This window comes from Ciconia boyciana, chromosome 9 (assembly GCF_034638445.1).
Source record: "Ciconia boyciana chromosome 9, ASM3463844v1, whole genome shotgun sequence".
Lineage (NCBI taxonomy): Eukaryota > Metazoa > Chordata > Aves > Ciconiiformes > Ciconiidae > Ciconia > Ciconia boyciana.
Genome location: NC_132942.1, coordinates 23,371,648 through 23,398,082, shown reverse-complemented (window position 1 = coordinate 23,398,082; position 26,435 = coordinate 23,371,648). Strand labels below are relative to the sequence as shown.

The window sequence follows — 26,435 nt, the reverse complement described above, 5'->3', positions numbered from 1 at the left end:
ACCAGTGCCACACTCAGGAGACGATTCCTTAAAACCAAAGGTGGCCTCTCATTTTGGAGATGCCCTCAGCCTATGCTTAATGTAGAGCTCTTGAGCCATTAGTGTAATAAGGAAGAGAATTAAATGACAGGAGATCCAGAAAATCTCACATAAAGAAAAAGTCAGGAAATGAGGAGCAGATGTCTGGGACTGTCTGCAGCCAGCGTCTCCACAGGGGACAGAACAACTCCTATTTGGGAAGTACCGACCAGTGCGGGGCTTGTGTTTTTAAGAAACTGCTTCACTTAGAAAACATTTTCAAAAATAGCAGAGAACATCACACAGGCTTTCACTTCTCTGAACATAATGGCTTCCTCCTTCCATGTGAATAAGAACAAATTTGGGCTCCAGCACGCAGTGCAAAATGCTGATGCTCTGTATTTTTCCACAGTGAGGCAGCCCAGAGCTACCAGTCAGCATCCCAAGCCAGCCAGGCTGCAGGACACACCTGTTTCCCCTGGCAGCATCACATCTGAGCTGCAAGCTGGTGGCTGATCCCAGTGGGACATTACAAAGAAAGGTGCATACCTGCAGTGGGAATCGGTGCCTCTTCTCGGCAGCCGGAGCAGCCAGAACTGAGGACAACTCATTCTGTGACTGTCCCATGGAGACTGCCAAGGACTGCAACGGCTGCTGCAATAAGCAAGATTTAAGTTGGTTGAAAATATTGCATGCAAAGAAACAAACACAGAGCTGTATAGTCTGCAACACAGTTAAGCTCTTCCTAAACAGAGAAGACTCACTTGTTCCCCACAGAGCAACACAGCCACCGGGTGCAAGCTCTTCCCTAGGACAAGGGATGGGGAAAGCTCTTCTGGGGAGATGTGCCTGGATGGCACAGATGAAATCGGGGTAGCTTTGCGCAGAAGGGGAAGGAGCATGCTGGGACTCCACCAGAATGGGCTCGCCCGAGCACATCGGGCCCCTGGGTCCCGCTAAGTCTACAGAGCTGGAGAGACGTCCTGATGTTGCAATTCTTCTGTGTAGCTGCAGGCCCCAAAGGCAACATTTCCATGGAGATGGCATGTTGAAGGAGTGCCAGATGATCCCTGAAAGGGCGGTCTCTCACCATTGCACTGCAGGCAAGAGAGGGGAGAGCAGCAGCAGGTCTGGTCAGGATGGGCATGACAGAAACCTCCGTGTGCCACAGGAGACTGCAGGAGCTGCTGCCAGGCTTTCCCTTGGCGTAGGAGTGGCTGTGCTGTGCCTCACACCAGGGTGGTACAAGGGGGTCTCCCCTCCTTCGCATCCTGGAAAAAGGTCCTACCAGGGCCACTGTGGGAACAGGCAGAAGGTTGGGAGCAGGAAAAGTGCCACAGCTCTGCTATTTTACCTCTGCCAGAGCCCAGGGCCAGGCTAGTGCCTGCTGACCTGGCTGAGGAAGAGGATGAGGCATGCACGTCTTTGCAGCAGCCCCAGTTACTCCTCCCATACCTCCCTCCAGCGGCAGCAGGAGCAGAAACCACATGTGCCAGCAATGCTCCTGTCCTGGGCGGGGGTTCCTTCTCCTGGCAGGAATGGCCAGGTCCTGGACCCAGCTCTTTGCTCAGGGGGTGCAGGGAGATCCCGCCTGCTGCAGACCGAGCCCTTCGGCCCATCCAACAGCATGCATGGGCTAGCACAATCATCACCTCTCCACATCCTCACTTCCCACTTCTCCATCCAACATGTTCCCACATGAATGCTGCCAATCTCCAAGAAGGGAGCTTACCAGAAGCAGCTCTGTTTATTGCTTTCTCAGAACAGCTCACCTCTTCCCATCTCCTTAGGGCAGGAGAAGGCTGTGTGCCTTTCAACAGCATCTGCAGGGCCAGTTTGACATGAGCTTATCATTAAGCCGTGATGGTGGGTGAAGGAGAGATCCAGAAAACCTCTCTCCAGAGGTGCCACTGGGGCTGACCCTCAACGGTGTCTCCATGAAAGCCGGTGGCACCTGTGGGCCAGCCCCAAAGGGCAAGAGGAGCTCCTCTGTGCAGTGCTGTGACCTGCTAGACATGGCTGCGCTGGGGCCATTGGCATCCCCTGGTCTGAGCTGAGCCCTCCTGTCCCACAAGCTTTCAGATCCCTGAGAGTCTCTTATAGAAATGAGACATCACAGCCCTCCAGACCAGAGCTATCACCCCGCTTATTCAAGCAGCTCTTTCTGCCAAGCGTCGGCCATAGGCACATGCCGAGCTCCCCACCGGTGCCCAGGGACACAGGTGAGCAGCAGCAAACAGCCCCAGGAGCCCACAGGGCTTCCAACACCCAACAAGCCTTTACATGAAGTAGCACATTAAACACACAGGCTGGGCAGGGAAACACACCCAGACGCACTTTATCTGCCCAGGCTCTTAACCCTTTTCAAGCCTTGCTGGCTCAACTGAGAGACCAGGGAGTCACCAGACCCCTTCCCTCTCCCATCCCAGCTTTTCTGCACCCCAGGTTGTAAGAACAGGGTGCCTCCTTCTCCTCTGCATTTGCCCAGAGCCTCCACACTCCCACCAGGTTTCAGCTATAACCCCACTAGTAACCTGCTCCCTCCCCAGCTTGATCCCAGGGAAACACACCTTTGCCTTACCCAAACTTTCCTTCTGGGAGCATCATGCCTGCCCCACCATCTGATGCAAGAGCTCCTTGGGCTCCCAATCAGCTGTGGTGGCTGTGGGGTGTATTTTTAGGGTCAATGCAGCTGTCTCATCTCCTAACAGAGCAACAGGCTACAAATGCTGGCCATTAGCATTTCGGTGTTGGCTGGGGATAGTTAAAAAAGGGGTTGCTGGAAGTAAGGATAAGGGAGATTCCTGCCTTGGGCCATGATTCCTCATATCAACCTGAGGAGGCAGCAGGGGAGAATTGAAGAAACCAGAAATGAGGCATGTCTGGGATTCAAAATGATATTTGGGGAACAAATTCCCCCCAGGACAGAGCCGATCTCAAACCAGGGCTTGTGACTGAAGGCAGTCCTGCCAAAACAAAATGAACTGTCTGCTGCAAGAGCTGATGTGCCCTGGCCTTTCTCGCTGAGCTGGACCGCAGCCCAGAGACCTCCCCACGGGTGTCCTCCACGTCCAGCCCTGGCCCACACCTGCAGAACACCGCAGGTTCACCCGCTCCAGGCCAGCAGGGTGAAATTTAGGGACCAGCCCAACTGCGGGCAGCAAGACCCCTTGAGGATCCCGAGACAGAGGGGATGGGGGAGCACCGGCAAGTGCTAGAGCAAAGGCTCCCTCCGGGAGGGGTGCAGGGCAGTGGTGCAGCTGGCCCCTCTGAGCCCCCCGGCCACCACTGACAGGCATCTGCTGAGAGGAAAGACCTCCGTCAGCAAAGGATACGCTGCTTCCCCTGGGCACTCACCAGATGGCTGATCAAGAAAAGACCGATCCCAGGTGCCCCCAGCTCCTGGCCCGCAGCCAGGGCCCCTCGCTGACTCTTCCAGCCCAAAGGTGACAGGGGCCACGAGGAAGGGACATGCATCCTTTCCTGCTCTTTGAAAGAGTCCTGCTTGCCCCAAGGAACTCACACCGTGTCCTGTCCCCAGGGAAGGCTCCTACAGAGTTTCCTGAGCGGGAAGGGCATCTGCCTCTTGCTGCAGCAGACAATGCCATCATGTGGTGGTTATTCCTTCCTCGGCTGAAGCATCCATGCTAAAAATTGCTGCTTCCACCCTGGAGTTAATTAGCAAACCCCTCTGCCTTGCCAAAGTATCTCCACAAGGAGATCCCCTACCCAGGTGCTGGTAACTCGGAGCCGGTATCAGTGGACTGGGGCTCCCAAAGACCAAACTCCCTGCGGGTCCTGGGCACCTCCAGAGGCTGGACTTCTCCCGTGGGGCAGGAGAAGGACCTCCTGGGACAAGCTCAGCCTGTGGAGGTACCAGGCTCTCGCAGATCCCACGCACAAGCTGGACCTGCATCTCGAGGGGGCACGTGGAGGAGATCATTTCAGCGCTGCTGTGTCATTTCCTGCTTGTTGAGATACAGCACACGGACGCAGATAAACATCTCTGCTCTGACGCCACCGGGACTTTCACCACAGGACAATGGGCTGACCGAAGAGTTCAAAAAATAGCTTTCTCTGCTGGCTGTTTGTGCCACTCTGGACGTGGCTTTTTCCCTTTCCACCCTCCCCATTCACTTCTCCCTCTTCTGGCTGCTGTCCCGGCTTGCTTTTGTAGCGACACCTCATGCAAAGATGACCAAGAACAACTCCTCCGAGCCATAACCATGTGTACGTAGGGTAGGAAGCTGCTGGCAGGCTCAGTACAAATCTTTCTCCAAATTGCCAGCTAAAGTATTTCAAGCAAAAGTCATTTCTGGGGAAGGATTAAATCATGCCCTGGCGAGTGCATGCCCGGCGGCCAGACCCAGGCCTCGAGTCACCCTCTGGGGCTCGGCAGTGGCTGAGAGGGTTTCAGCTGCAGCAGCTCTAGATGGGATACGCAACCAAGACCACGTGCCACCTTCTGTCCTGGCACGGTCTGGTCCCATGTGCCAGATGTCCTGGCACCTCCTCCAGTCCCCTAGCAGTCTTCAATTCTCCAGAATACATAATACCACATTTAGTTTAAAACCAATATTAAATATACTCCAGAGAAGTAGCAGGAGCTGCCGAGGGGTGCTGAGAGTGTAGTCAAGTAAATGTAGTAAATTAAAATTCAGTATTATACAGCTATGTATTCAGTATTATACAGCTATGTGGGAAGATTCAGATGTGAGAAGAACACTAGAGCTGGTGGAAGGCTGAGGCATACATAAAGCTGATAAGGAGGATTCATGCTGGAATGTGGAAAGAATTATCGTCCTTGGGAGTGAAACACATCCTGAAGAAATATGTGTGCTGAGTGAAACATTGCTACAACAATCTGTCTTCATTAGTAGAAGCGTGATAAGAAGCACCCTTATGTGAAATATCCTCACTGTAATACTAAAAATCACACCCTTTGAGCCAGAGACTCCGGCCCAAGTAGAGACCCCTCACCTCTGAGCATGCATAGAACATTAAAGTAGTACTGTGACTTTAAGGTACGGAAATGTAGACCAATAAGAAACTGTTTTATGTAATCGCTTATGCATATGTATAATGAAACTGTATAAATATTTGTACCTGTTCGAACAATCGGTGTGCTAGCTTTGTGGAGTTACTCCCTAGCACCCAGTCTTGTGCAAAACTTGGAATTAATTGATATCTCAGCTCTGTGTGCGTATTGGGTGTTGCACACCGGGTAACGGACTCCGTTCGTGAGACAACAAGAGGACTTGTGTTTTTCTGTAGAGAAATGCTGACTTCTGTGCAACTGGCCCGCATAGCAAAGAGTCGTCCTCCATCACATCCTCAGAGGGACACTGTCTGCTATTTCTGGTCCCTTTTTAAATATCTAAATAAGCAGGTGTACAATGTGAAGGATCGCAGTGTTTCCTCTCCTCCTCAAGCTTCCTGAAGCACTGCAATGGCCGCCCAGCGTAGGATGCTGACCTCTCACTTCCCACCATTGTGTGGTCCGGGCCGTCCCCATTGTGTGGCCCTTGCCGGTTCCCCCGCGACCCCCTGCTCCTGTCACCAGCCGGGGCTGCAGCCCTTTCCCCCACCCCAGCGGGACTTCCCCGGGGTATTTCTGTCAGGAGGCGGAAGTGGTGGCGACGGGTGAGCTCACCCTCCCGATTTAGCCTGCTGCACTTCTTCCCTGGGCATGGCCATGGTAGTTTCTCTGCTGTGTGGGGAGCACGGGTTGTGAGACTTGACCAGGGCAGTGACAGCAAGTTTATGCCTTTGGGAAGCTTTTTGGCCACGGAGAATTTGTCACAAACCCCTAAGTACAGACTGAGGTACAACCACCTCCACCTGGTGCCACTGTGGTGGTCTGCGTGCAGGAGAGCTGCCGGCCCCTCGCCCCGGGCGGGAACGAGGTACAGGCCCCTGGCGACCACAGGCCACCGAGAAGGGAGCCGCAGAGGGCCCAACCGGCGGTGCCCGACACTCGCGGCCCTCAGCCGGGACGGGAGCTAGCCACAGAGACCGGTTGCGAGTCTTGTAGTACGGGACGGCGGAACAAGGATTACAACACTGTCAGGATGGCCGAGCGGTCTAAGGCGCTGCGTTCAGGTCGCAGTCTCCCCTGGAGGCGTGGGTTCGAATCCCACTTCTGACAAGTCCTAACACTTTTGCGGTAAGGTCGCCTTTTTTAGTTTTAATTAAAGTTAATTAGCTAATTGGTTTCAACTGTGGCACCTTTTTTTTTTAATCGGCCCCCGCCCCTTCCAAGCAAAAAGCGGTCGCTGGGCGGCACAAAAAGGAGTTGTCAGAAGTGGGATTCGAACCCACGCCTCCAGGGGAGACTGCGACCTGAACGCAGCGCCTTAGACCGCTCGGCCATCCTGACCCTCTGAAAAAGGGCTTGCCCGCCGCCGCTTTCCTTTGTCGCCAGGCCGGTGCCTCTGCCGGGTCGTTCGCGATCGTTCCAAAGTGGTCATGGTGACCGGGGAGAGGTGCCCAAGGAAAAGTAGGTGTCACCCCAGACTTCCAAAGGGCAGCCGGGGAGCTACGGACCGCCCAGCCTTGCCCCCACCCTTGGGAAGGTGGTGGAACCCCCCGGAAAGCATCCCCGGGCAGGTGAAGGTCATCAGGAGCAGCATGGCTTCTCCCAGAGGGGGAGACCAGTCGGATAAACTTCTATGATTAAATTATGGTCCTGGAAGACGAGGGGAGAGCAGCTGATACTGTCTACCTGGACTTCAGTTTTGCCTTTGACACCATCTCCCATAAGATCCTCCTAGACAAGCTGTTGATGTCCAGCCACGAAGTCTAGTTGGAGGCCAGTAATGAGTGGTGTAGCCCAGAGGTCAATACTGGGTCCAATCCTGTTTAACATCTTCATTAATGATCAGGATGACGGGGCAGGGCGCACCCTCAGCACGTTTGCAGATGACACCAAACTGGGAGGAGCGGGTGATACTCCAGAGGGTCGTGCTGCCATTCAGAGGGACCTGGACAGGCTGGAGGAATGGGCAGGCAGGAACCTCCTGAAGCTCAACAAGGAGACGTGCAAAGTCCTGCCCCTGCGGAGGAACAACCCCAGGCACCGGGACACGCTGGGGACCACAAGAAGGCCCTGGGAGTGCTGGTGGACACCAAGCAGAACATGAGCTGCAAAGAAGACTCGTGGTGTCCAGGGCTGCCTTAGGCCGAGCATTGCCAGGCGGTGGAGGGGGACGGGTCCTGCTACTGGCGGGGCCGCCCCTGGAGTGCTGGGTCCAGCGCGGGGCGATGCAGAAGGGACCGCAGCACCTCCCCGGGGAGGAGGGGCTGGGGCAGCCGCGGGGGCTCAGCCCGGCGCCCCTCCCCTCATCCCGCTGCGTTGGGATGGGGAGGACCCACCCGCGACACCCGGGGGAGGCGGCGGGGCCGGCCCCGCGCTCCGCCCGGGGAGGGGCGGGAGGCGTCCCGAGGCCGTGCCGGTGCCGGTGCCCGCGGCATGGCGGGGTTGCCCGGTGCCGCGCGAACCCGGAGCGGCTCTCCGGGCTCCTCCGCCGCCCTGCCCGCCCTGGACGGCGCCTTCCTCTGCTCGCCGCTCGGGGGGCTGATGGGCGCCCAGGCCGTGAGTACCGGGGATGGGGCAGGGGGGGGGTCGGCTGCGGGAGCGGCCGTCCGAGCGCATCACCCACTTTGAATGCTTGTCTTCATTGCCCTGGCTGGAAACAGGCAGGTTTCCCTTTGGCTGCCATGCCTACCCCATCCTTGCTCTCTAACCCTAACTCATCTCTAACCCTGAGATCCCTCAGACCCCCTCTCTCTTCCTTCCCTCTCTAAAGCCAGAGGAAAATTTGGCTGCTTGTCCTCGCGCCCTTTGCCGGTTGTAACTCAGCTCGACGCCTAGCAGCTCCCAGCACCAGGCTAGGGCCGATCTGCATGGGCATCTGTGGGGCACAAGTCAGTGGGTCCAGGGGGCTGTATGAAGCACGGTGACCCCAACTGGGGTGTGTTGGGGCTGCTCCCAGGGTGCCTGCGGAGCTCTCGCACTCCCAGCCCTCCAGGTTGTCCTCTCCGGCAGTCAGGCTTTGGCAGCCTCTCTCAGACAAGCCCAAGGGTCTTTGCACCGTCAAAATGAGCAGCAGCATCACCTCTCCATTGCTCCAGTGTCAGAGGCAACTGCAGAATAAACTCCTGCTGCTGCTCTCTCCTGGTACCTGGGACCTTGGGTGCAAGCTTGTGTGTCTAGGGGTGGGCATTCAGCTGCATATGGGGCCATGCGTGACCTGCCCCAGTGTTTGCCCACGGTGCTGGCCCGCTGCAGTGGGGAGCCTGTTTGCTCATGCCCTGTCTCTGGGGGGCGGCAGCAGGACATGCCCTGAGCAGCTGCTGTGAAACGGCTGGTATAGACTTGGCTCCCTCCTCCAGATTTCAGCCCCTGGGCATAGCTGAGCTGTGACACAGGAACAAACACTCAGGGAAGGGTTGGGGAAGGATGCTGCCAGGGGGTGTCTTGCAGGAGCATCAAGAAGGAAAGATGGAGCCAAGAGTAGGAGAAGGGACCCTTCAACCCCATGCCTGGTCCCACCTCTCCAGCCCATCAGTGCCCCTGCTTGGGCTGTACCGTTTCCTTTGGCAGCAGTGTTAAACATTGGCACAGCTCCCATTCACCAAGACCCACTGCTCCCCAAACCTCTCTCCTAAGGGCTCCTGCTTTTCTCCCCCCAGCAGCCAGAGCAGGGCAGCTCACACATGCCACCTCCTTCTCCCGGAGCACACCAGACTTCTTCCTTTACATGTTTCTCCTCAATGCATATTTTGCAATCACGAGTGTTAGAAATGGATGTTGACAGACAAAGAGGCATTGTCAGGGCAGCTGAGCACCAGGGCATTGTACTCAGGCAGGACAAAGGCCGTTGTGTTTCTTCAGTGACAATAAGCAAGGAGGGCTTACGCAGGGGCAGAGCAGCTTTCCAAAGAGCCCTTCTCCTCCCCACTGGTGGGAGATGACTCCATGGTTCCCCTGCCAAAGTGGAGGTGAGCACAGGAGCTGGGTGGTGCTGGCCGCTTCCCCGCCTCTGCCCAAAGAGATCCCAAGCCCAGCTGGGAAGCAGAAGATGCCACGGCTGCATTTGGGGCATGTTCTCACCCCAGCCTTGCCATGGGGATCTCCCCGGGATGTTCGGTCATGCTGGGAAATGTGGAGGGTGCAGGGCTGGAGCCTTCTTGCTCCCCGGGAAGCAGGTTCAAGACTCCCTGCTTTGCTCTGGTCCAGCTGGGAGGTGAAGAAGGATGGTGAAGCAGAGCCCACCAGCACCTGGCCAGCTCTGTGTCCCAGTGCATGTGCTGCGGTTGAGGCTGCAGAACAAACAGGGCAAATCACAGAAAGCACCATTTGCTTTGCAACAGCCTTTCTTTTCCAGGCCCCATTGCTACATGCTGGTGTCCCATCCTCTGCTTGCTCCATCATGGGTTAGGGGCCATCAGAATAAAAAGATGCCTGCAAACTTGCTGCCACAGGTGCTCCAGGGAGTTCCCTGGGGAGGGGATGCTGGAGAAGGCAGCTGCTCCCTGGCTGCATCGCTGCAGGTGAAGTGGGGCAGAATGTCCTTCAGAGTCCAAAGATCAGGGGTGGACACAGCACAGGGAAGGGAAAGAAAAAAAATAAGAATAAATGAAATGCTACCCTGGGCTGGGCTCTTCCATCCCTGCCTGCCAGGGACGGAGCCAAGGGCAGAGACCTGCTCCCTGCTGCCACCTCTGCTCTGCGGGCTCTCCCGGGGGCTGCAGTGAGGGGAGAAAACGGCTCTGCTTATTTCTCCTTGAGCAGACCCAGAAACAGACTCACCTACCTGTTTTTTTGTGGATCACTCTGCAGGCACACGATGCTGCAATTGCTATGTAGTTAAACCTGCTTAACAGTGAAAGGTGAGCCCTAGAAGCTGTACATACAGGAGGTATAAACCAGACCAGACCAGACCAACCAAACAGTGGAGAGAAGCTTGCTTTTTCTTTCTTTTTTTTTTTTTTAATGATGTGCACCTGGAGGAGGTCAAGGCTGAGCTGGGGACCCAGAAGCCCCCACATCCAGCTGTCATCCAGCCCATGAGATGTTCCTAACACTGAGCCAGCACCTGAGGAGACTGGTTGTGGGTATGGGGACTTTTTGGTTGAGAAGGGACCTTTGGTGGTGAGGATGCCGAGGTTTCACCCATCCTGCCTTGCAGGACATCCCTGTACTGGCTCCTGGGGCAGCAGTACAGGGGATGAGCCCACTCCCAAGCAACAAGGGTCTGGTGAGCCTGGGTTCATGGGTGATGCTCTGCTTTCCACCTGCAGGAACCACCACCTGAACATGTTCCCCATTTCACCCTACAGGTGCTTGGCTTACTGGTGTGGGCTCTCATCGCCGACACGACATACCACCTCCACGCAGCATACGGCTGGGTGATGTTCGTGTCCCTCTTCTTCTGGATAGTAACAGTCCTTTTCTTCATGACTTACCTCCTGCAGCTTCAGCTGAAGTTCTATGTGATCCCCTGGCCCCTTGTGGTATGTACCTGAGAGAGAGGAAGGTGGGGTCCCAAGTGGGAAACATCCTGGGGAGATGCTCCGAGAGGACCAGGGCTTCAGGCTTTCCTGGGCTGATGGAACAAAGTCCACTGGACTTTGCACAATGACATTGTTTCATTCTGCCCCTCAATTGCTTAGAAAATTTTCAAAACAGAGAGCCCTGTATCAATCCAGAAAGTCACAGCCACTGTCATTGCTGCAGTCGTGGTGTCAACCAGAAACCTCTCAGCGCAACCTGGGGCATATTTAATGAGATGTTAACCTGAGGTTTGTTCTCAGCATGAGGGGCTGGACCCTTTTCCTCTGATTCTCCTGGAGAAGAGGGAGGAAGGTGAAACTGAGCCTTTTGCTCATCCCTCAGGCCAGCACACACGAGTCTGAGCCCAGACCTCAAGACCTGCTCTTTGCCTTCCCCAGCTGATGATCTTCAATGCTGTTGCAACCATCCTGTACATCACCGCCTTCATAACATGTGCGGCCACTGTCCAGCCTACGTCATGGCGGCAGTGGGATTACAACCGGAGAGCCGCGGCATCCGTAAGTAGTGGTGGGCAGGTGTGGGCCATGGGGCTGGGGTGGCCGCCATACTCATGCGTGGGGTGCTCTCCTCTTCCAGTTCTTCGCCTGCCTCGTGATGATCGCCTACGGGGTGAGCACTTTCTTCAGCTTCCGTGCCTGGAAAGGACTCGGCAGCAATGCAGCCACCAGCCAAGTGACTGACCACGCGTAAGGAGTGGACAGCAAAGCCCAGTCCTGGGCCACCCTGGGTCAGCTCATGCCAGGCTTGGTGCCACCAAGGTCTCGTTCTTGGACCAGCCTGTGCTGGCAGGAATGGTTGGTACCAGGTCACGTGGACACTGCTCTGTGGTCTCTGATGATGCTTTCAGCTGATGTGCCCACAGCGCAAACCCACCGATGCTGTGACCCACAGCCTTGCCAGGAGGACATGGACTCACTGGAGGCTGAAGCTTCTGCTCGTCGCTGGAGCAGCTCTGCTGAGGGGGCTCAGCCAATTCCATACATTCCAATACTAAAATTCATTAAACAAAGCCCAGGCTCCTGTCTCTGGTCATTCACAGCTACAATGTAAGTAATCGCAATTAACACGATACATAAACTGTGGCAGAGCTGAAAGATGAAGGCCAAGCAAAGGAAGCAGTCTAAACTGTTCTTGTATTGATTTCTAACAATTTGAAGCACAAATTTTATGCTTTAAATAAAAATCTTCCTAAAACCAGCAGTGGAGTCTGTCAAGAAAAAAGTTTGTATTGCCAGAAGGTGCACATACAGCATGGCATCGAGCGGACAGCAGAGATGTCACTTGGCAGAGGTGACTGCCCCTTCCCACTGCACATGGGCGTTACAGCCTGGCCCCAAGGGAGGAGGTACCAAGTCCACAGGGTGCACCTTGCTTTGCTTTACATACATGCACACACACATACATACGTGCACACACACAGAGTGTGAATCCAATACTGCAAGAACATGAAAGAGGTGCCAAGGCTTCGATGCACTCCCTCCTGCAGACTCAGCACTATAGAGTTGCTGGAGTTAATAGGACCACCTATTAACCGGCAAGTCGATTTTGCATGTTAGCTACAGGTGGTCTTTAAAAATTAGTAAAACTAAGTCTGCAAATGCTCTGGGAACACACCAGGCTCAGTTCCATGCTGTTCCCCCATGCTGCAGACAATAAAGTCAGTTTTTATTTCTTAGGGACACAGATTGGTGTTTGTCAGAACTTGAAGTGATGCCCTGCCCGACACAACTTTTCCTTTCACATCCTCCTTGTACAAGCTAATAAAAACAGATGAAATGGGTTCAATTTATTTCCGGATATTTCTACACAGGAAAGCTGGTGCACAGTGAGCTATGCTGCAAAATTTACCGCATGCTCTGCATGGGAAAAGTTTTAACAACTTGTCTACAGAAGCTCAGGAAATTTAACTGCATTAACGGAAGGTGTGAATTGAAAAGGACTGGACAAACTGCATTAGCTCCTGGCAGATCTGCCTTTATTTGGTTTTCAGTGAGCTAAATGAAGCGTCAAGTTTCCACAGCTATGAATATATATATAAAAATCAATAAGAAAATTAGCCTCTTCATGCATTGTTATGACAATGTTAAAATTCTTAAAATGTGAAGTTAGACTTGCACACAGATAGTCCATTACATAGAGAAATTTAATCTCTTTAAAAAGCCCCTCTGCCTGATGGAAAATGCATCAAACCAGGGATGAGTGATAGGAGTGTTGCAGAAGGACGAGTTATTCTGGGAGCAGCAGCCCACAGAAAACACACAGACAGAAAAGAGCGGCACAGGGGCAGAAAGATATTGCAGGAAACACTGAGATACAATTCCCCATCAAAATAAGAATTCATCCCCAACCGTGCCTTGTAGCCTCCGAAATTACAAGAGACCTTGCTTAAAATACAACAGAACTCCCTCCAGAAAATAACTGCCTGAGGTATTAACTTATACTGCCATTGATTTAAGTAATTAATTGAAACAGCTGTAATAGAAAAAGAATGAAAACTTTTTACAGTAAAAAAATGTCAGGGATATTTTTAGTTTTAGCTGCAAATAATTATTTTAGCTCAACAATTAACAATTATGTCAACAAGATTCTTTTAAAATTTGATAAGATTTGTTCCTGACATTAAAAAGTCAACATTATATAAACAGATGAGAAGTTAAATGAAGAACTCCAGTCCATACACTGTCAGTAGAAAAACAACTAGATTTTAAGTCTCAAATTTCTCTGATGTTAACCTCAGGATTCACATGGCAGGGGAGCTGCATCTAGTTTGTGTTAAAAACACAACCCTCTGTTTTCATAACTTTATTTCTGGGAATAAACATCTTGGAGCATCATCTCTGCTTGCGAACTAACTACCCATGCATGCCTGAGCACCGACTTCTGTGCTCATGGGAAAAGCTGCTTTTTACGGCACAGGTGGTAGGTAGACCTGTAAAAACCTGTGAATCCTGGTGGGACAACCCCAGCTGACAGAGCTTCACTGACTTTGCTGCTGTCAGAAGGATCAGGAACATGCATTTCAAACCACAGAATTGCAAATTAGCATTTTTAGGGATGTACTCACATTGCCTTAGCGGGTTACTGTTGCTGAAGGGAGAATCAAAATGAGCTTGTGTGGTGTTCACTGGAAGAGAAAGTCTACAAAACTGCTTTTGATCAAAACACACCCAGAAGGATTTCTAATCTCCTTTAAAAAAAAAAACAAAACAAACCATGAAACTCCCCCTACCCCCCCCCCCCAAGACAGTTATTGCAATTCTTAATTTTGCTTCAGCTTCTGGCTTTTATCATTCAAATCTGGCAAGCATAAATTTATTAGAGGAGATTAAAAAAAATTCTGAAGGAATAGTTTGTTTGGGGTTTTTTTGTTGTTTTATTTTTTAAAGGAAGTGTGTGTGTATCTGCGTGTGTGCACCTATGAGGGAGATTTCAACATACTAGAATAATCCCAGACAAAAAACTGCAGAGCCATGAGCACAGCATACTAGAAACTTAATGAGATTAATTATTGCAGCACTCATAAATTTGGTATATGCAGAGTCAAAATACTAGGATGCTACATTTACTGTTGCCAGCCAGCCTTAAAAAAGCCATTATGGTCTGTCCACAAACCTGTTTAATGTTACTGTATTTTGTAGTGTAATTATGGCTTATTTTTGCCTGCATGGCTAGGAGTCTTGACGGGTATTCAAAGACTATTTCAGCTGAAGAACAAAGTCCTACTACTGTTGAAACCAGTCAGATGCCAATAGGAACAGGATTTCATGTTGTTTGTTCTTATAAGACATTTCTTGTCCACAAACAAAAATTTGCAATGGCCCGGCCATAATTTTCCTTTGTCTAGGCTAGGTTCTCATCAGGTGACAGCCACCAATCAGCAACTTCACTGCTGCTGAAGGGCATCTCCCCTGCTGTGTCAAACTGCAGTGGGTCAGAGCAGAGGGTACCGCTCACCATCCTGTGTTCTATCTACTCTTAGGCTTTTAAAGAGATACTCACATTGCCTGAGCACGTCATTAAGTGGCAGATTAACGTGCCTGAACAGCATAAGAACAGAGGGTCCTTGTAGCTCCAAATGCATTTTAATTCCAACTGCCAGAGATGCGCCTAGGGTTTTGTCACAGGCTTATGGCTACAGTTCCACCAGCAAGCCACTCATCTATTTTTCAATGGATGCTGAAAAATGCATGGCTGCACTAATGTTGCTAACAGTTTAATAGCAAAATCACGCCTTTTAATCAGCATGCTATTTAGAACAGTAAATGACATGACGGTAAACATGTCTGTGCCCAACCTACCATCAAGCTTATATTACTAGAACTAATGCAGCTGTGCCTCGCCGAAAAGAAAGTAAGAAATTGCATACATAGGCCAGATTGCAGTTTATCATGGTTATTTTTCCCAATGTAGAAGAGCTGGGGCCTGAACAAAAGTGAATCAGAGAACTTTGCAGATTAAGGGTGAGACTTAGAAAAGCCAGAGAGCAGACAGATTTACACACTAACATATCAATTGTCAGAGCTGAGAGACAGTCTTATGCTAGAACCTCTACAAATTAAAACATATTCTTCCATTAGAAAGCTGTAGATCACTTAAGATCACATTAAAGTATTTTAAAAAAACACCAATCAACAAAACATTGATGGGGAGGAACTCAGAGGTTATGTATTCACACCTGTCCTTCCAAGAGTGGGAGACATATGCTCTTTTTACACTGCCATCTTGATTCTGAAAAGTTCTACATTTTGGGGAGATGGTTAAGATGCCAACCCAAATAACACGCGCACAGGCCTGTTTATTGTCCTTTCAGTTGCTGGGCTTCTCAGCATGCACAATGGTTAGGCTGGTGTACAAATACTGTGTGTTTACTAAAACTAAATACTGTGTATTTACTGTGGTAGAGGTGAAATTGTTGTCTTCTGTGGTCACAGAATACCAACCAGAATTCACAAACAGATGTTTCTAGGATCAGGCCTCTGAAGGTATAGTCTGGAGGGTGAATGAGTTTTCATCATGTAAAAGCACTTTGATTCTCATGACCTTTAGTGTTTTAATGTCCAAATGAAAGCAGCAGCACTCATCTGCAGAAGGAAAGTGCTGCATAAACTGTTCTAGGAGGAGGATATTGATGATTTGTTTAATGAAGTCACCACTAACCCACTGCTTAAATCCAGACTTCGACCTTCTTTCTCCTAGAAATATCAGAGAAAAAGAAATCTGTGACTCAATGCTGTTTTGGAATAAGCAGTTCAAAAAACGAAACAGGCAATACATATTCTGTTTGTTGCATCAAATCAATACAAAATTACATGTTACCTAAGCATCTATGATTGAATGTGAACACAAACGTCAAGAAGAGATCGCGCAGGAATCCCTGGAGTAAGGTCGCTGTCACTCTGCCAGCCGTACGTCCAAGTCAGAGCACAGTCTTGCTTACATCTGGTCAAGAATGGCCAGCCAGCAGGCTCATGCAGTGCTCAAGGAACTAATGAAATCTAGCTTCTGTGGTTTGCCTCTCAGGTGTCCCCAAAAGTGCAAAACCCAACTGAAACTATTCCTGCTGCTGAGACACGGACAGTCTCTTTCTCCTGAACCTGCCCCCATTTTCACAAAACTTAAAGGGGTTGGGTGAGGCCGCAGAGGACACAAATCTGACAACTTTGACTCTTTTGCTCCTTTGTCAAATGTGACTGGACAGATACTGGGGAGCGCTTACATGTATTTCATTTCCCTGGGAAAAAGGTCGTTCAAAAACCTTAATAATTCTGTTTGTTTCTCTAGCCTGGACAGAGAGGAGAAGAAATACAAATGGAATAAGCTTAAAAAGCTAGTTTTGGATTGGCTGGGGGAAAAAAAATAATTAAGAAAACGTATCATAGAATCACAGAATGGTCAAGGTGGGAAGGGATCTCTGGAGGTGATCTGGTCCAAACCCCCTGCTCAAGCTGGGCCACGCAGGACCATGTCCAGATGGCTTTTGATTATGTCCAAGGATGGAGACTCCACAACCTCTCTGCGCAACCTGTGCCAGTGTTCAGTTACCCACACAGTAAAAAAGTGTTCCCTTATGCTCAGTTGGAAATCAACGTTCAAAGATGCAGAAAGCATGTGTTTCTGAAGAACTGCTCCACATGCCAGCTTCACTCATCTTTTCCATAAATTATTAAATGTACATTTTGAGCTTAAATAGCCACCCAGAGAAGTTATTTGCCTTTTGACCCTGTACAGACTTTGAATAAATGATGCTACCTACTGTAGTAACACTGCCTTTGGTACTCTCAGGCAGAGCTACACAAAAACAATAGCCATTATGCCAATGAAAAATAAACCATGTGACATACATACAGCTCTGTAATCCAAGAACATTTCTTTGAAAGCCAGAAAGTCAGTAAATGTGAGAAGCATATCAAATATGTCACCTGCCATTTCATCTTTGTGCTGTCTGTAGAGAGAAGAAGTTAGGGAATTAGAAAACTGTGTGGTAAATAAACTCTTATTTTAAAATGGTATGAGGTCAAAAGGATACCATGGCAAATAGAACAATATCAACATTTAAACAATAATGTTACTATGGGTCTTTTGTAAATCAAAACTTTAGCCAAATATTACCTTGTAGTACTCCCAATCCAAGTACATTAATATATTATATTTACATAAATCCAAGGTGTAAGAGTATCACATCAGTCCTTGAAAACCAGACAAAGCAATTGAGCAGTAAGTCAACAGAAGTAACACTCAACTAACGTTTACCTATTTATTTATCTTGAGCACTGAAACAGCTAGAGTCTCCCCTGGAAGGTGAGAAAGGCTGGGGAGAGGCACAGAATGCTCACACATATCCCTTAAGAATGAGGGACTGTACTGACAATACTTGGTAGCTGACTTTTGATGAAAACATTTTGGAAGAAAGACTCTGTGCTTCCATACTGGTATATTTCAACAAGACTTTCTTAAAAGTCAAGGGTTGGGTTGTTTTGTTTTGGTTTTTTAATTATTTAATTCTTATCAGAAGGAGCTTTACCTTAAACAGTCTATCTTTTAAGCATACTATGTGTATTCACAGTAACTTCCCAATGTTTTATTTTAAAAACTTAAAAAATTAAATAGATTCAAATATTATAAGATATTCAGTTCCCAATGAGACTTGATTTTCTTATTCAAGGGGAAAAACAGTGATCTTTCAAAAGTGGCCTCTTCATAAAGTTGGTTAAGCTGAAGTGACTAAATGCAAAAGCTTAAGACAAATCAAACTTTTCTCTGAATGCTTTCTACAAAAATTACAATAAAGACATTATATCACATGACTGTTGAAAGACTACCAGGCTATTTAAGTGTCCAACACAGAGCCTGAAAGAGATAGATGAGACCCAACCTTTTAAGGGTCTGGCTTGTGACAATGATGGAGAAAACCCTTCAGCATTCTCATTCTGGTTTCTCTTCCTACCCCTTAAACCCCAATATATTTCACATAACACTTCAGAAATTTAGAGTGGCACAATGTTCTGAAGGCAAGAAAAGTAGTCAGTCATTGCATGCACAAACACTTTTTTTTAATTAAAGACAAACTTCTTTCTAAAGGGAGAACTGTCGAACCTAAGTTTTAATCTAGATAAAGAGAATTAACTGAGAAGCACATAACATGCCCCCCAACCAAAAGCAAAGCAGAGACTTACTGCAATGACATTGTGAAAGCCATCATATTAAAACCAGGAATCCGATCAAGCAATTTTTCTTCGATGTATTTCTCTACTAAAGAGATCTGAAAAAAACAAACAAACCACGCCAACAACATCATAACAAATTTCAGGAGCAGATTTCAAAACAGTGCATCTTCCTTACACTGACACCTTATTGACACTTTGTATTATCCTCACTGGGCCAACAATTACAGATTCCTTAGCTGGGCAATGCTAGTTCAATTATTCACACCACTGCTGAGGCGCACTGAGCTGAACATTTTTGCTGGGAATACTGGTGAGAACAAAACATCTGTATAAGTTTTCAGGTGAAAAAAAGAGAAAGGAACCTAGAGCTCCAGAAAACATCTTTCTTGCTCACAGATGATGAATGAGACAGCAGGCAGTATGTTGGCTGTGCTCCATGCAAACCCACTGTTTTATAAAGGGGGGAATACAGGACCTGACATTGGCCTTAAAAAAACAAAAAAAGCATTACATGCAAAAAATAGGAAAAAGTATCTTACATATTCATTAAAAATAGAAGTATAGATGAGCTTGTTTTCTTCTGAGTCATCAAACTCCTGGTAGTGCTTCTCCATAAAAGTCCTCTGTATTAACTGGAAATCATCATCTGGGCCACAACAAAAATGCATCATACAGTTACGAGTTTAGTCATTCTTTTTGTAATACAAAAGCTACATTCACTAGTCCTCCACTTCCCTGTTGTAACCACGGAGCCCTGCACACATGCAGGGTCAGTCACACCACTGCTCAGCTGCCGCTGAGCCACCATTTCTGACCCATCTGTGAGAAGACAGAGGCTGCTGGCGGAGGGCAGAGGGAAATTAACTACTTCAGTTAAGGGTGCCAAATCAACAGAGCAGCAGCACATCAGTCCGCATTTTGACAGCATCTGTGTATTCAGAATGGAATGGGATGAACATGTAATTGTAGTCCTTGCTAGGTTGACAAGTTTCATTTACACTTAGTATTAGCAAAAAAGTCCTCCTGCTTTATGCTTTATTAGTAAGGTTATTTATTCTGAACCCCTTTTTCTTCAGGATCTGTTTTGTTTTGTTCAGCAAAAGTGACTACCTCTTCCCTACAAGAATTCAAAATAATTTTTTTTCTTTGAATTAAAAAATATTAGTGAAACTCCCAGATTTGTTTTCATCTGATGAGGATTTTTTTTCCAGTTGTGGAAGAAAACAAAAATAAAAATGAACATGTAGGTCACCACCGACTTGAACAGAACAGGTATAAATATAAAGTTTACTTATACACAGTGTTAAAATACACCGGTCTCAGCTTTCTAAAACCTAATATATTCAAATTTAGTTTAGCAGGCATTTCTCCAGATTCAACTACATCACCAGGCAAACTGAGGCTGCAGAACCTACATATCTCTGGGAAGGATGTGGTAAAAAAGATTATATGCTGTTCTCATGAAGCAGCTGATGGCTGATTAGCATGATTTCTGTCTTGGCATCTTGTAAACTACTTCCTTGCACATGCCGACTTCTCAGTTAAAATTATGGTCCTGAGAATTTAGCACCTTTTATTGCCTAAGCTCACACACTGAGATCGGCGCCATTCAACGTTCCTGCTATGAACAGGTCCTGCCATGTTACAACTGTATGCATACATGCAAGTTACATGCAACAAAATCAACTCAGAAGGATAGTTTCAAAAAGTGAAAAGTGGCAAGATGTTATGACAGCCATCTCCAGTAACGCAATGCTGCTGCAGACAGAGAAAATAAACCATTCTTTGTGTTTAGCAGAGACAGGACAAGGAACGACATGCTTAAACTGCAGCATAGGCACTTTATATTACAGATTATGAAAGGCTGCCTGCAGTAGCAACAGCTAGGCACTACAGCAAATTGCCTGGACAAACCATGGCAGCTTCTAAGAATATCTTGACAAACAGGTTAGGAGAGGTTTAGGCAGAGCTGGGGAAGGGAAGGCTACCTCTCACAGTCTCTTCCATCCCCTTTATAAAAGGGTATAAAAATTCCAAAAAGCTTTGATTTCTATGTGAGATTTACAAGTGTCTTTACTGTTTATTTATGAAAGAGTGTATTGCAGTGGTGCAGAGAATAATTTTCAAGACTCATAAGCACTGTTGTGCAAACAGCACACAAAAGACTTTTATATATTTTTATATATTTTTTTACTACACTACCAGGTTAGGGGTCATGAAAGGAAGGAAAGATTCCATGAAACAGGCAGGGGCTATTTTGGCTCTGGATGTCTGCTAAGAGAAGAGCAGCCTCCAATATGTTTCGCACTCATCTTGTCTGTAACTACATGCAGAGCTTACCCATTATAATATCCTCCAGGTACCCAACAATTGCATCAAACTCTGTGTCAGAAGGGGAGGAGCTGAAAGCAAAGACAGACGGTACTCCATAAATATATATTTCAACCACAGCAGAAATAAAAGTTAAAATTAAAAAGTGTTGACAAAAGCCTAACCACAAATAAGCCCAGTAATTACAAGATAAATGAATAATTTCCTAGTTTCAACCTACAAATAATCCACGACACTGATGGTAAGACTGCTTCATGGGGATTCCCATCAGGCCTCTACTGTATTTCCCCCCCAGTAAGGTGCCTAATTGGAAAAAAAAAGAAAAAAAAAAAAAAAAGTTGTTTTACTGGCATTACGGTCAAGGTAATTCCAGTCCTGGTGCAGAAGGATGTAAAGAGTGTAATTAGAACAGCAAATTAAGCATTTTCCACAAATCCCAGCTGCTACCACAAGCTTTCCTTCTGCTCTCTTCCCTGCGTAACTCTACATGGTGATCACAGAACTCTAGACACTCTAGAGAATACTTCTAAATACATGGTCTTGTGAACCACTTAAACTCAACATATACACAATATTATACAACTGAAGAAACTGAAAGGTTTTTCTTATGCAAGAAACATCCCTGCATGCTACAAATAAATGGTATAATCTCCTAAAGTCATGAGCAAATATTAAACACCATTATTGATCTGAAGTCATCCAGGGAAGAAACCTTTGGTACCAGCATTTCAGGACTCTGGATCCCTCTGCTAAATCTATTATTGTGCAGCTTGTTCAGACACATTAGATAATCCACAGGATCCCCTTGGCCTTGGCATTCAGAGCTCATCTTTAGTGGGGGATGAACTCTTCCTATATTCTCCAGGAGGTGAAAGACAGGCTTTTCTCACACGAGGGAAACGAGCTTTATAGGACATTTGTCTTTAAGAAAAAAGTTAGCTTTGATCAGTGAAAACACTATTTAAATTAAATTAAAAGTCTCTCTATTTCTCGTTCAAATTTCTCTTTAGTAAACAGAGCAGAACACTCTTTCAGACTAAGTTTTAAAAAAACTCATTAAAGTTATTTTGCTACTGAAAAATAGTTCAGTGAAATTAATCCAACAACTGACAGTTTAACTATAATAAGCCATAGGGCTCATTCTGACCAGGAAAAATTAAAAGATACTTGATTTAAAAAGGCATCTGATCACCAAGTGATGTTCTAGCAACATTTCTGATGTGTTAAGCCTTGGGAGACGAGCAAAGCCAAGCCAAGGGACTGGAAAAGTGTGCTCTTCCACCAGAGAGCAGGATGCCACCAGGAGAGGAGCTGGCACAGCACAGTCGAAGCGTTACGTACCCTGAGCATCACACTTAAGACTTCAGGCAATAGGGCTCATCGCTTTCCATTTACATGCAAGGACAGGAGACTTTGCTATGGATAATTTCCACTCTTTTTGTTCCCCTCCAAAACAGTACTATAGGTTTTATAGCTTATTCTAACAGCAACAGAAAATTTAAAGTATTAATTTAAGCCCCTTTTTAAGCTTGTGAGACAAATAATGGAATTTTAACTGTTCCAAAATAGCAGTGATTCCATCTCTCTATACAACACACCTGCATCCACACACCTGAAGAAACACGCGCTCACAAATCTTGGGGTTTAAGCCTTTGTCACCTCATCATGTCTAGTCTAGGCCAGCACAACCTGCGCTGCTGAAGAAGCCCAGGCACATGGCCATTTGTGACAGTCTGTAGACTGAAAGAACCAAATCTATGAACTAGAGTGACAGAGGCACAGACACACGTCCCCTTCTGCCATAAGCTTTAGGAGAAGAGTATGCCAGACAAATTTTACATCTACCAGTGTAAAATTTGATTGAGGCCACCTGTAAAAGGTCTTGCATGTCTAGAAGGAGCATATTCCAACACAGAGGAATAGTCTCTTCTTAGAATCCGTGATATAAGACAATGTACGCTTTTGAAAAAGAGAGAGAAATTTTGAATTTAAGATGAACACACACACACAAAAAATGTTCAGCCTTACAGCGCTTATTTTGATCACTCAGCCGGGGCTATCTGGTGCTAGGCTCATTACAGTTATATTTAGTTTGACTTCATCTAAACTCTAAACTGATGTTATTTGCTCCTGGAGCTTTGCATTTCATGCCCTTGTTCTCCTAAGAGGCAGAATCTGCTAATCAGTGTGGTATAAATTCATTTGTGTAATTATATTCCTATTAAAATATTTCAGCTAGGAAATAGTTTATTGAAAATCTGACACAGAATGTAGTGTACTCACATGGCTACACCAAAGTTTTCTTCATCAGAAGTCTCCATCATTATACTGCATAACCAGACTGGAGGAGAGGCAATCTGCTATATTGCTGCTGATAGTGGTTATTTCTTCTTTTCGGACAAAGTGCTAAGGAGTAACATGTAACTTAGCATTAATACAAATTCAGTCGTTAAATTACCATACACTTCTCAAACAGTGAATCAGGAGAGAACCTTTTAATTTTTAAATGTAGGAATTTCAAAATCACGTTCTTCCAAAGTTACTGCTACTTCTTTTCTGTAATAACCCAAATTCTTTAGGAACTTTCTCCACCTACTCAGAGAACAGGCTCAAAATTGCTCACACTTGCAGTTAATCTCTGTAAGGGGTTTTCAGCTGACCTTTACATTTTTTTCTCCTGAAGCATCTATGACCGACTATTATAAAGACACAAGAAAATGAAGCCAGATAAGATGAAGATGCCACCCCAGTCCAGTGCGTCAGACAGTGATCCCACGTGCCAGGCCAGGGACTCTGGCCAGCGCTGGTCTGTGTCCCAGCCAGGCCTTCGGCCCGCGGCTGCGAGCAGTTACTGACCCATCACACAGGACAGGGCACACAGCACCCCAGGGCGACCGAGACGGGCCAGTGCAGCAGCCAGCTGGCTTCTGGGTGTGTGCTAGGGACACCCTGCTCCCGCCACCGTTGCTGGGCTATATCCAACGCCGGCCTTCAGAGCAGCCCTCCGAGAGTGGGAGACAGCTCTATAGCACTACCCCACGGCACAGGAAGAGGGATGAGCGTTACTCCCGCCTCCCCCTTCTCAGTTCTGGCTCCTGGGGAGAGCGAAACCCCCAGCCCCATCCCTCCCCAGGGAGACCCAGGCACCCGTCCCGCCTCACATCCCCCTCCTCGAAGGGACCCAGGCGACCGGCTGCCGTCATCTTCCCTCTCCAAAAGGCGCCCAGGTAACCCGCCCTTGTGAGCCCCCCCTTCCCGAGGAACACAGGCATCGGGCCCGTGTCACCTCCCCCCCGCCTCGGAAAGGGGCCCAGGGTCCCGGCCCTGCCCCGCACCTACCGCGGGTCACGGCAGCCAGCGGCACCTCCCCATCGCACACGTCCCTTCCCCTCCGGCCCGGCCGTCGCCTGGGAAACGCTTCCTTCCGTCCCGCCCGCAGCCAATCAGAGAGCGGAGGCCGCCGCGGAGAGCCCGCCCACACCCAGAAGGCCCAATGGGGAACGTGGGCGGGGCCAGGCGGGAAGGCGGTGCCCGCCGCCACGGAGGGCCGTCAGGCTTGGCGGGACGGGTGGCACCGGTGTCCTGGTTTGAGTTTACCGTCCAGGCATCAAAAGGCTGTCCTAGGAAGAAAATAAAAAGAAAACGTAGATAACGTGCGTCGTTATAATTCACACAGCCCCCCCCCCGCCGTTATTAAAGTAGGTTTTCCCCTCACACAGCAGGATCCCGAAGGCTGGAGGACAGCACTCTAAGCCAGGGCCTCAGGCGCACAAGCCCACCTAACCTGGTTTAGGTCACCACGGCAAAAGGCTGTGCTCGAATGTTTCACACAAGGGCAGACAGCCGCCTGGCGCTGGACTTGCCTTTCTGCCTCAGAGCCAACTTCCTGTTCCACAGGCTGCCTGCATCACCCTCTAGCACGGAAATGTTTGTAACCCCAGCTCTCAACGGAAGTGAAAGAATTTAAGAACAACAAATAGCCTTCAAGACGTTTTTATTGTTGAACGGACAACTTTCCTACAATTAATTTCTCCTTCTGAGGGCTTGCGGAGCCACTGCCTCCCCTCCCCAGGCCCAGAGCCTTGGGGCGTGCAGGGACCAAGGAGGGCACTGCACCAGTCATGGAGGATCGAGCTTTACAAACACACCCCCATCATGGATTTCAGCAGAAAGCCAGTCAAATTGTACAGTCTTTCCCTTTGTGAAATGAATAGGACAGTTCTCTGCAACACAGCTCCCTCCTCTGGCACTGTTGGCTTCCTCTGCCCAACACCAGCTGCATGGAAGACAGTCTGGGGCAAAATTTTCCAGAGCATTCATATCTTTTCAACAAAGAACACAGGCACTTAGTCCCACGTCCACAAACGCAGCAAGGCTCTCCGGTCACCTCCATTTCAAGGGGACACCAGGCACCCAAAAGCCTTTGTGGACCTGGGCCTTAAGAGCTTAATCTCATACAGCAATTGCTACAAATCAGGAGTCCTAGGCACTTCTGAAAATCTTACCTCAGTTAATCCTGGCCAGGGAAACCAAAGCCCTGAAGTTACTAGAATCTATTAAGGCAGAGTTCAAAATGGTTCTGTCCCACCTCTTCCCTAAAGTATGGCTTGTATGTTTGTACCTTAGGGATAAAATCCTATCATTGCATTTGTAAGCATTTAAAACTTCATTTCAAGCGATTCTGAAATTCTAAGATCCTTGTGGTGTTCATGATGGTGTTCATGTTTGCTCATTCAGCACCAAGCAGGAAGGGACTCAGCCCTGACTGGCAACATGGATCACAGCAATTGTAAAGTACAGTTAGTGAGGAAATGAGGTCCCTGTGGCACAGGTTTGCCAGTGTGACTTTAATCAAAACAGCCAACCAAGGCGGAAGAGAATTCACATTCTAGCAAAAAGACTAACCAGCACTCTGGTTTTGGATTCAGTGTATATTTGGAAAAAGGTCAACAAGAAAGTGATGGACAGAACTTTCCTAATTCACACATTGTACTCCAGAGGATCAATGAAGACACTTCCCCCCCCCCCCCTTTTTTTTTTTTAACTCTGGATGAAATTCAGCACCCTTGAGTTAAAGGCAGAAGGTGAAAGGAATTGCTAGAGAGCTTGATCTGGGGACCTGTATGCAGAGGTCTCAGCTCCTGTTTAGGTCGGTAGGAAGCAAGAATGCTCAGCAGGAAGAAGCCACCTCAGCTCTGCTTTGTTAATACTTGATAGTACAATAAAGATGATAAACTATTTTAAAAATAAGATACATTGCAGCATAAGAATTCACTACAACAGCCTCTGCTGTTGAATCACTGCCAAGAAGTGGGATGGTTTTGGTGTAAGTTGTGTGTGAATTAGTAAAGTTCTACTATATAGCCAGATAATTTAAAAAAGCAACCTGTACAAGTCTTGGAAGAGACCAAGTCATATCCTCAGTTGGTGCAAAATAAGTATACCTCCACTGATTTTTGTGCTACTTCACTGACACCAGCTGTGAACCCTGATTCCTTGTAGAAACCTAGTAAAACAGTCAAAAGCTGCCTGCTGAAATGCATCCTTAACATACAAATGTCACAAATGCGTAATTAAAGTGGAGCAGAGATTCCCACTCTATGATCCCTACCCAAAAATACGAAGCGTGGCCCCAAACCTGCTCAGAGCAGGACTGACACGTGGCAAGCAAGGTGCATTTTTGAAGAGTTACAGAATAAGACCAAACCTGCTATCCAAGTAACATTTCTTTTTTTCTAAATAAACTGGCCCCAAATTCTCCTCCAATCTTTTAAGACAGCTCAATATTTCCAAAGTGAATATGCCTTTCAAAACCAACACTGATTAAAAAAGATGTTTTATGA

At 47.9% G+C, this 26,435-nt stretch overlaps 2 protein-coding genes and 2 non-coding genes across 7 annotated transcripts; 2 read left to right on the top strand and 2 right to left on the bottom strand.

The window, feature by feature from the left end:
• The first annotated feature begins 6,083 nt into the window (after positions 1-6,083).
• Positions 6,084-6,166, top strand: TRNAL-CAG (transfer RNA leucine (anticodon CAG)). Its single transcript has one exon. It is a non-coding gene; the product is annotated as a tRNA-Leu (tRNA).
• Positions 6,167-6,314: 148 nt separating this feature from the next.
• Positions 6,315-6,397, bottom strand: TRNAL-CAG (transfer RNA leucine (anticodon CAG)). The gene has a single exon. It is a non-coding gene; the product is annotated as a tRNA-Leu (tRNA).
• A 1,086-nt stretch (positions 6,398-7,483) lies between these two features.
• On the top strand, positions 7,484-11,745 carry PLLP (plasmolipin). Its single transcript, XM_072872842.1, has 4 exons — positions 7,484-7,612; positions 10,363-10,536; positions 10,975-11,094; positions 11,174-11,745. The coding sequence occupies exons 1-4, from the start codon at positions 7,490-7,492 to the stop codon at positions 11,285-11,287; spliced, it is 531 nt and encodes a 176-aa protein (XP_072728943.1). The 5' UTR covers positions 7,484-7,489; the 3' UTR covers positions 11,288-11,745.
• Positions 11,746-12,555: 810 nt separating this feature from the next.
• Positions 12,556-24,465, bottom strand: ARL2BP (ARF like GTPase 2 binding protein). 4 transcript variants are annotated; one of them, XM_072872841.1, is made up of 8 exons: positions 24,377-24,465; positions 23,932-24,212; positions 22,876-22,998; positions 20,602-20,663; positions 18,801-18,907; positions 18,271-18,356; positions 16,939-17,039; positions 12,556-15,789 (listed from the first exon to the last, which is right to left on the bottom strand). In XM_072872841.1, coding segments are annotated over exons 3-8 (399 nt in total). In that variant the 5' UTR covers positions 22,917-22,998; positions 23,932-24,212; positions 24,377-24,465; the 3' UTR covers positions 12,556-15,787. The 4 variants fall into 4 exon arrangements, with proteins under 4 accessions (XP_072728942.1, XP_072728939.1, XP_072728938.1 ...); XM_072872838.1 differs by having other exon boundaries at positions 16,943-17,039; XM_072872837.1 differs by having other exon boundaries at positions 17,017-17,039.
• Between the last annotated feature and the right edge of the window lie 1,970 nt (positions 24,466-26,435).

Bases quoted from the DNA above. Each gene is read 5' to 3' on its own strand.
- ARL2BP (XM_072872837.1), bottom strand. From the start codon at position 22,916: ATGATGGAGACTTCTGATGAAGAAAACTTTGGTGTAGCCAT. The intron at 17,040-18,270 runs GTAAGTCTCTGC...TTCTCTCTACAG, and splicing joins GCTTTCACAATGTCATTGCA to ACAGCACAAAGATGAAATGG. The intron at 15,790-17,016 runs GTGACATATTTG...TGATATTTCTAG, and splicing joins GCACAAAGATGAAATGGCAG to GAGAAAGAAGGTCGAAGTCT.
- PLLP (XM_072872842.1), top strand. From the start codon at position 7,490: ATGGCGGGGTTGCCCGGTGCCGCGCGAACCCGGAGCGGCTCTCCGGGC. The intron at 7,613-10,362 runs GTGAGTACCGGG...TTCACCCTACAG, and splicing joins GGCTGATGGGCGCCCAGGCC to GTGCTTGGCTTACTGGTGTG. The intron at 10,537-10,974 runs GTATGTACCTGA...TGCCTTCCCCAG, and splicing joins TGATCCCCTGGCCCCTTGTG to CTGATGATCTTCAATGCTGT.